At 37.9% G+C, this 9,012-nt stretch overlaps 3 protein-coding genes across 3 annotated transcripts in view; 1 reads left to right on the top strand and 2 right to left on the bottom strand.

Moving 5' to 3' along the window:
- LOC9326682 (protein NRT1/ PTR FAMILY 2.12) overlaps positions 1–790 on the top strand; it is a 4,148-nt gene extending 3,358 nt beyond the window's left edge. Inside the window, 1 exon segment of the mRNA XM_021014587.1 lies at positions 1–790. This exon segment is cut by the window's left edge and continues 89 nt beyond it. Within this exon segment, the coding sequence (XP_020870246.1) occupies positions 1–790 (790 nt within the window).
- A 72-nt stretch (positions 791–862) lies between these two features.
- LOC9326681 lies at positions 863–3,376 on the bottom strand. The gene is made up of 4 exons (XM_002890573.2): positions 2,445–3,376; positions 2,211–2,371; positions 1,470–1,544; positions 863–1,385 (listed from the first exon to the last, which is right to left on the bottom strand). Exons 1-4 carry the CDS (start codon positions 3,112–3,114, stop codon positions 1,032–1,034), a joined length of 1,260 nt encoding a protein of 419 aa, XP_002890619.1. The 5' UTR covers positions 3,115–3,376; the 3' UTR covers positions 863–1,031.
- A 988-nt stretch (positions 3,377–4,364) lies between these two features.
- LOC9326680 lies at positions 4,365–8,544 on the bottom strand. Its single transcript, XM_021012502.1, has 4 exons — positions 7,770–8,544; positions 5,196–5,843; positions 4,801–5,089; positions 4,365–4,698 (listed from the first exon to the last, which is right to left on the bottom strand). Exons 1-3 carry the CDS (start codon positions 8,391–8,393, stop codon positions 4,805–4,807), a joined length of 1,557 nt encoding a protein of 518 aa, XP_020868161.1. The 5' UTR covers positions 8,394–8,544; the 3' UTR covers positions 4,365–4,698; positions 4,801–4,804.
- Positions 8,545–9,012: the final 468 nt, after the last annotated feature.

The raw sequence follows: 9,012 nt of genomic DNA, 5'->3' as shown, positions 1-9,012 counted from the left end.
CGAAGAGGTCAAGTGTCTCATCAGAGTCGTTCCGGTTTGGTCTGCTGGAATAATCTCAATCGTTGCAATGACCACACAAGCAACTTTCATGGTCTTTCAAGCTACGAAAATGGATCGACACATGGGTCCACACTTTGAGATCCCGGCTGCTTCCATAGCAGTCATTTCTTACATCACTATAGGCATTTGGGTGCCTATCTACGAACGCCTCTTAGTCCCGTTCCTATGGCGAATCCGAAAGTTCAGGTTCACTCTCCTTCAACGGATGGGGATAGGGATCGTCTTCGCCATTCTCTCCATGTTCACTGCAGGGATTGTAGAGGGAGTGAGGCGGACACGGGCTACTGAAATGACTCAAATGTCAGTCTTTTGGCTGGCTTTGCCACTGATTCTGATGGGGCTCTGCGAGTCATTTAATTTCATTGGACAGATCGAGTTCTTCAACAGTCAATTTCCAGAGCACATGAGAAGCATAGCGAATTCGCTATTTCCACTCTCATTTGCTGCCGCTAATTATCTGAGCAGTCTGCTGGTGACCACCGTGCATAAAGTTTCAGGCACAAAAGACCAGCCGGACTGGCTGAACAAGGACCTTGATAGAGGGAAATTGGATTACTTCTACTATCTGATTGCCTGTTTGGGTGTGATTAACCTTATGTATTTCTGGTACTGTGCCCGAAGCTACCAGTATAAAGCCGGTTCACAAATTGAAGATTTCAAGGAGGAGAAGCCTTTTCTAGACATAGAACCAAACAAGAGACATGATCAATGACCAAATTATGATCCATAGACTAATATCGTTCCTGCTGTTTGGATATGTTAAAATATTATTTGACTATCGCTTTCATGGAAATAAGATCAATTGTTGATATGTCGAAGACAGTAAAATTGATGGCCACATAAAAAACAAAAGTTCATAGCAAAAACCGAGCCATTGTCAAACGTTTCAAACAAAAGATTTGGCTTATATGAGTTATAGCATAAATGCAAGATAACGAAATAGACGCACCCAAAAGACACAGGCACAGAAGCTAAGACGCAACAGTAACATTGGGGTCTTGGTAGTTGTTGTATGAATGGCCATTTCCTCCTCCACCACCACCACGTCCCCTTCCTCTGTTGTTGTAGTAGTTCCTTTGGTAACCGTTTCCACCAGATTGATCATAAGTTTCGTATCGCCCATTCTGGTAGCCACCACCACCACCTCGACCTCCTCGCCCATTCTGGTAGCCACCACCACCACCTCTCCGAGCACCTCGACGACCTCTCTGGTTCTGGTAAGACCCACGTGGCACATAGTCTCTCTTAGCATTCTCTGCTCCCACCTGAGTATAGCCCTGTTCTTGTTGTCCATGGATGACCTCTCCTTCAGTCACTGACTCAACCTTCACACCAAAACAATATCATCAGATTCAACCTTGATCAACTCACTTAAAGATGATTAGAGCTCTACAATTTGACTGGATTACCTTTTGTCGCTCATCTTGTGGAGATTGATCATTAACAACTGATTCTTCTTCTTTGGAATTTGATGCATCTTCTTCCTGTAAACAGGGAACATCAGACCCACATAAATTGTTCAAGACACCACATGGGAGGGATTTATGTTCTCTAATTCAAAAAATGAGACACTCAGAAACTTGTCAGCATTCACTACAGTGAAGACAAATATTGTCACTGTTTGTTAATATCAATCACATGAATAAACAAGAATATATTGACAACTCATATCGTAGACCCACTACAAAGCTTATTCTAACCAGGATGGAGTTCTCAAAACTCAAGAGAACAGTTGAACAATCAAATAAGTAACAGGGTATATAGAAAATTAAGAATGTCTTCTACATCCTATCCAAACAACTTAACTTACTACTAATGATCTCATACCACATCTCACTCTAATGCTGCATAATTCAACTTCAAACATGTTCTGCTTCATAGCAGACACAATGATAAACTCTGAATCCTTGAAAAATTAAGCTCAATCTCACCACAACTAAGGTAATGTGAATGTTAATTTCCTCCTTCAGATCAATTAAGAGCTTTGCACACCACAAAGCCTTGAACTATGCAAATATGTACAGTACAACTAGGCCATGAAATTCACTACAATTTTTGATGAAAGTAAGAGAATTCAGGAAAATCAACAAATTTCATGATATCCATTGAGAGTTCCCTCTCCAACTCAAAACCCAATCTAAAGTGAATACCTTTTGCTGGTAGTGCCCTGAAGCCTCCACATCCACAGGTACCTGGTAAGAAGTGTAGTTACCAGCAGCAGCCGCCACATCAACCGGAGCTTTCATCTCCGGCGTAGTAGTGAAATAGTCAGACCCCATAATCTTCTTCAACTTCTCTCTCAATGCAGCATCTGCATCACAAATCTAAGTAATGAACGACCAAAACACAGAGATGTAAAAGACGACAGATTTAGTTTTTTTTACATGAAATGTTGCAGTTTGATTCTATTGGCTGCTCCGAATTAGCTAACCAAAGCTTTGCGTGCTCAACACAACGCTCTAAAGCGTTCTTGTGAGATAAGCTTGAATCCACCGGACGAGATACCATCAAGCTCCAAAGCTGAGAAATAGAATCCAAATCCCGATCGCCAAGGAGATCAGTGGCATCATCGGTAACGTAATCGTAAGACAAGCAGCAACTTCTCTCATGAGTCCTGGTCAGCATTATCGAAGTGAACTCGTTCTGGGACTTGACGTCGAAGAGTGAACCAAAGTAGAGGAGATTCACCAGATCCTCCAACTTAGCGCCACCATCACCGCCGCTAACTTCCTGAGGAATATCAGTGACTTCCTTTTGCTCAGGCGCGGTGGTTTGATCGGAGGGAGCACGGTTATGCTGAGTAGCGAGGCTGATTTCTTCTGCAACAGCGGCGGAGAGAGGAGCGCGGATCTTTTCAAGCTCTTCAATAAGGATGACGACCGCAGGTTTAGAGCGGAGGACTTCTTCTTGCTCCTTGTTTAGGGTTTTTCCCTGAGAAATCGATTCTTCCATTTGAGTGATTCGGTTGTATTTCTTGCGGAGAGCACGGAGACGCTTGTTGATGAGACCCATCACTGGTCCTTCAGAAGCTTCGGAGGAAGCAGTGGCGGCCATGATTGTGGATTTGTGTAGGATTATCGATGAAAGAGGATCGAAGTGAATGACTGAGATATATCACCACCGTTGAATAGCGGCGGCGGCGGTGGCGGAGCAAGAGGAGGATTTGTTAGGGTTTTCAGAGAAATGGGGATAAAGTTGAAGCGTCTGGTTTTTGGGAAGTGATGTGTTTTGAGTTAAATATATAATAATTGATGATAAATCCAGTTGTGCAAGTGAAATTATCCGTCTTAAAAAAAAAAAAAAAAAAAAATTGGTGGGTTCTATTTTCAACTATTTGTGTATATTTTTTTCAAATTATTTTTGTGGATTACATTTTTTGAAAAAAAATATTTATTTGTCAATTTATTAGTTACTTGGAAATGACAGAAGGTATTTGTATTAGGCCTAGACGTTCGGATATTCGGGTCGGGTTCGGATCGGGTTTTTTGGATTTAAAAAACTAAGACCCGTTCGGGTATTTTAAAACTTCAGGTTTGGGTCGGGTTCGGATCGGGTATTTTGGGTTCGGATTCGGGTTTACCCGACGTATCCAAATATTAGAAATTTTGTAACCGATTCTATGCAAAGTATTGAAAAATACTCAAAAAATCTACAAAACTCAAGTATTTTATATCCGAATGTAACCCAAAGTAGTTAAAACATCCGGAAATATCTTAACATCCGAATAATTTAGGCACTTAGCTTATTACAAGTATAAATATTACTAATATATTATAACTATGTACTTATATTTGGGTATGTTCGGGTTCGAGTTCGGATCGGGTTCGGGTTCGGGTTTTCGGGTTGTGAAGTTTAGAACCCGTTCGGGTATTTTAAAACTTCGGGTTCGGATTCGGATCGGATTTTTCGGGTCGGGTTCGGTTCTTCGGGTTCGGGTATTATGCCCAGGCCTAATTTGTATTGTTTGAAAATTGTATCAAGAGACTCTCTTTTCCTAATGCAATAATTAATAGTAGTAAATATACCATTTTAAATGGTATAATATGTAAATATTATTGAAATATCATTTACATTATGATTTTTAAGTTAAGAAATGAAATGCTGTATTGTTACATTATAAAAACAATTTTACGAATTAGGAAAAGAAATTTAAAATTTATATTTCTTCTAATAAACAAGTTTGAAAATAAGATCTTATCAAAATTGTTAGGATATTGGGAAATATTCCACTTTTTGTGTATTCTAGATTCGATTGTATTCTAGACCCTTCTAGTTCGTTTAGTAGTTATCATCTCCATTTACTAAATTAATCATTTATAAGAAAATAATGATATTTGTTTATGGCGAATGCGAATTCATGCTCACACAAATAAACCCCCAAGATCCACAAGTTCGTTTACCAAGAAATAGCTTATATATACATAAACATAAACAAACAACTTCCCCAAAAAAAGAATTTATAAGTCCTTCCTATTATCAAAACTCTTAATATAGATTAAGCAAGGCTCAACTACCAACTCTTACTATCTTCTTATAAGGTTCATATCAAATGCTTCACCAAACAAGAACCCAATCCGATCATCACTATCGCATAGCTCGATTATTCGGTTCGCATTGCACTCGCAAAGTCCCGCGCCACTGGTAAATTTAACAAACAAGCCAAAGGTTAATCAACTCGATCGATATATGAGTGCTTAAGGCAGATAAAGAAAGTAAAACCGCAAAAAGTAAAAAACTCACGCGTCTAGAGGCTAGCGCTGGAAGGTAATACAACGACATGCAATGTTCCGTTGTTAGGAGGAAGTTGCAAACGAAGAGGAAACAACTTGCCGTTTATCTGACTACGAGTGCACACCACAGCGTCTTCCATGCACGTTTCTTCTCGCAATGTCTGAGTCAATTCCGCCACGCTGTTTCCTTTAAACGTGAAAGCATATCCAACGGTTGTTTCATCCTCCACGTGTCCTTCTTCATCAGCGATATGGTAATGTATGGTTCGTCCATCAGATTTAGGCGGAGACTCAACCGACTGGTCAAAACCAAAATCAAACCATTCAATAACCGGACAAAACGGTACGACGGATAATTATAAACAAAACCGAAGGGTGTTTTAGTAATTTGCGAAAAGTACTCACATCTGAATCGGATCTGTCTGAAAGAGAAGACGAAGTCCTTGGAGACTCAGCCGACAACGGCGAATTGGTCGGTCTCCGATGCGGCGGTGGCGACGTCGTCTTCGGTGGCGCTTTCGGAGACTCCGTCTTGAATTCAGAATCAGTCAAGATCTCAACAACATCAACATCCCAAGAAATCGAATCCTGAGTAGCAGACAAATGAGGAACGTCGTGTGTGACCGAGTTTCTCCACGGAGGAAGACCACCATTAGCCCGTAAAAAGTTACCAGATCTAGTCCTAAGCTTAATCTTAGATCCTTCTCTAAGCGGTTCCCATTCAACAGACGAATCAGGCCGACTCAGTTTCAACTGAATCACTTTCTTCCCCGTAGCTCCGAGCAAGAACCGTTCGTTAGAAGCGGTTAAGTATTTACCGTAACAGCTTTTAAGACGAATCACATGGAACGAATCACGAACCGGTTCGACGATCCATCGAGCGTTTTTGGTAGATCCGTTTCGGTTTTGTGTTATGGTTTCTTCGTCGTCGTCTGCTGTTAGATACTTGTTGTGACTGTTACGCATTCGAATAGCTTTAGCTCTCTGGAAAAACTCCATTGCTGATACAGATACTGTTGTTTCTTTTTGGTTGAAGCTACTTGTCGTCGACTTCTGTAAAAAAAAGAGAGAAATGACTGAATAATGTTGAAGAAGAAGTGAGATTAGGTTATTTATATGTGCGGTGGATCTGAGACTGGACTGGTCTAAATTGGGTTTTAACGGTTACGCGGACATGAACACAAGACTAGGTAAGAAATCTGGAAAAGTCGTTGCTGGCTGGATTTAAACGCGTATTTAATATCCACGTCAGCAGAAAATTTATGATTTGGATTTTTTTCCTTTTTTTTGTTTAGAGCTTTTAACGCGATGTTGTTTCACGTGTTTGGGATTTTGTTACTTTCCAATGTTTTTAAATCTTGAGATAAAAGTTAATTACGAGAATCCCAAGACACCAACTATTGTTAATTTAAACTAATTTTCAAGAACAAAGCAGGATTTTAGATTGTAACTAAAGTTTGTAGTATTTTCCAAGATTATTAAAAAAAAAATTGGTGTTAAATCTTAGAGGAGAAGATGAAAAAATTGGCATTAAATTGTGTTTTTTTTTTTCTATATAGTATCTATCAATCACTAACAATGACTTTGCCAAAACTTTTTATCAGTTGGAACAGTTTTTCATTTAAAAATATCTTCCAATCATTCAAAATGTTTGATTCATATTCTTCATAAAAATATAATACTAGCTAGGAGTCCATATTGAGTATTAAAGATTCATTTGAAATAGTAATATAAAAGTTATGGTACTTACATTTTAAATAACAAATAAATTATGATTGAGATATGTAACAAAAAATTTCATTAAAGTATCATGTTACTTTTTACTTTTCCCATTATAATTCTTTTAATTTCTCAAAACGTTAAAAAAAAAATCTCATAAATTATTTAGTTATGCATGCATTTTCTTTTATGTTAGATCAAATTCGAACTATCAAGTGTTGTATTCTCTCAAAAAAAAAAAAATTCTAAACTAAACTCGAGTTCCTTTATGAACGTAGTACTTGATAAATAAGTATGTGATTTTCGGTAAGATTATAAGCATTATGTGGTATAAACATTTCAATACAAAGGTAAATTACTGAAAAAATATAAATAAATAATTTCAAACAAAATTTTAAAGATAAAAGTATATGCCCTTTTCTCCAAAATTAATAATGTCCCTATGCCATAAAAGCATGGATCGAAAAAAGAGGATTTAAGCGAATATTTAGAAAATAAATGTATAAAGTATAAACCCTTGCCCGCAAGAAAGACCAAGAGAGGAAATTCATGAGTGTGGGACTCTCCTAATGGCATCCCTGGACCATATGCTCTATCACTAAATCATAACTAACACCAACTTTTTACCTTACTTTGTGTTCCACTTGTCTTATGTTATGTGGCACTAGATTTATTTATGTTTAGCCATTAGGTACAAGTTTTTCTTGTTGAAGAATAATGGTATTTTTCTTTTTATTTTATTTGATCATCCTTCTGTAAGAAAATTTAGTATCACTTACATGTTAAGAGGTTTTACTACAAGCATTTCGAAATTATTCTTCAATCATTGAAGTAAACTTAAGTTGGATTTGAAGTGTCATATTTTCAACTAATAGTAGTTACTATAGTATATTATAAAACCAGAAATTGTTCTGGATAAATTAATCAAAACTATACAATTAAAAGATACTATATATTTTGGTGCTATCAGGTTGGTGAAACGATGTGTGTGCTGTGGAGCATTATCTATGTTAGTGGAGAAAAGAATGATATATGTGATATGTCCATGTAATTTTTCTCTAATCTTCTTAAATTTTAGATACTAATACGGGTAACCCCATCTTTTTTTCCATGTTACTCCATGCCAACTAATTTTTGATATACAGAATTGTCTAAGTTCAACTCACAATAATAAATTTCTATAGTAGCCTTAATTTAAAAATACCGAAATTAAGAAAAACTAATCAATGCACACTGAATAAAAGACTTAGTCAAACTTACCGGTTTTGAGGACCATCTTGGAGACATAGGTAAACCAAGAGAAGCGAACCGGCTAATACTACTCTTCGTAGACACCCCATGAGCGGGCGACCCGGGTTCTGACCCGAATTCAGACCCAACCGGAGAAGAAACAGAGCTTTCATCACCATCAGACATGTTTTCAAGATCAGAACCATCAAGAGTTATAACATCCCAAATCAACCAGTTCTTGGTCTTTGACGTATGAGGCTCATCGTGAGTAACGGAGTTTCTCCACGGCGGCGTCCCACCGTTAGCCCTCATCCACTTCCCGCACCACGACTTCAGCTTCACCTGAAACCCATCTCGCTCCGGTTCCCACTGTGTTTGCCAATCCATGAGCTTGTTAAACGACGCCGTTTGAGTCACTTTCTCACCGGTCATACCTAACAATAACGGTTTATTGCTCGCCGTTAAGTAGGTGCCATGGCTGCTCCTTAACCTTATCAGATTAGGTTTATCAACGACGGGCTCCACCGTCCAAACGGCACGCCGGGCGTCTCCTTTACGGCTTTGACGGATGGTTTCTTGGTCATCGTCGGCGACTAAAAACTTATCTAGATGGCTACGTAACTTGACGTTGTTACCTTTGGTGAATAACTCCATTTTTTTTTCTTGAGATTTTGAAAGAAGAAGAAGAAACAAAAACAGAGAATTATAAGTTTGTGAAATGAAGGAGAAAGATGAGGTTTGTTTTTGGTTATATAGTTTAATGAGAAAAATAAGACAGAGAAAAGCCTGGCTAAAAGGGTACTTTGTAAGTTAATAGTCGGAGGGATTATGCAGCTTGCAATTATTTAGAAATTTCACAAAATCAAATGAAGAAATGACTAATGACAAATATTTAACAAAGTGTGAAAGTTGGAAGGAATGATCCTTTAGTAAAGAAACTTAATATTTAAGTATATTTGCGAAGGTTCTCCACCTACGTAACTTGTTGAACATTTTACCTCACGCGCGTGAAGGGCGTGATGTGTATGTAGACTTTGCAAGAAAATGTCTTACGTTGTGATTCAATGTTGGTTCTTTATTTAAACCGGTACCCGGTTAAGGTAAAAGGCTTCTCTGGATGTGATTAGTGTCTTTTGATCGCTCTAGTAGTAATGATTATAATTATTGTCGACAAATCCGCACCATAATATAAAAAACATTCAAATCTTAACAATGTATTGAGAATATATATCAAAACCATATAATCTAATGAGGAAAATGTAAGTTTATAGAT

Source organism: Arabidopsis lyrata, assembly GCF_000004255.2.
Source record: "Arabidopsis lyrata subsp. lyrata unplaced genomic scaffold ARALYscaffold_1, whole genome shotgun sequence".
In the NCBI taxonomy this organism is placed as follows: domain Eukaryota; kingdom Viridiplantae; phylum Streptophyta; class Magnoliopsida; order Brassicales; family Brassicaceae; genus Arabidopsis; species Arabidopsis lyrata.
This window is presented reverse-complemented; position numbering and strand designations above follow the sequence as displayed.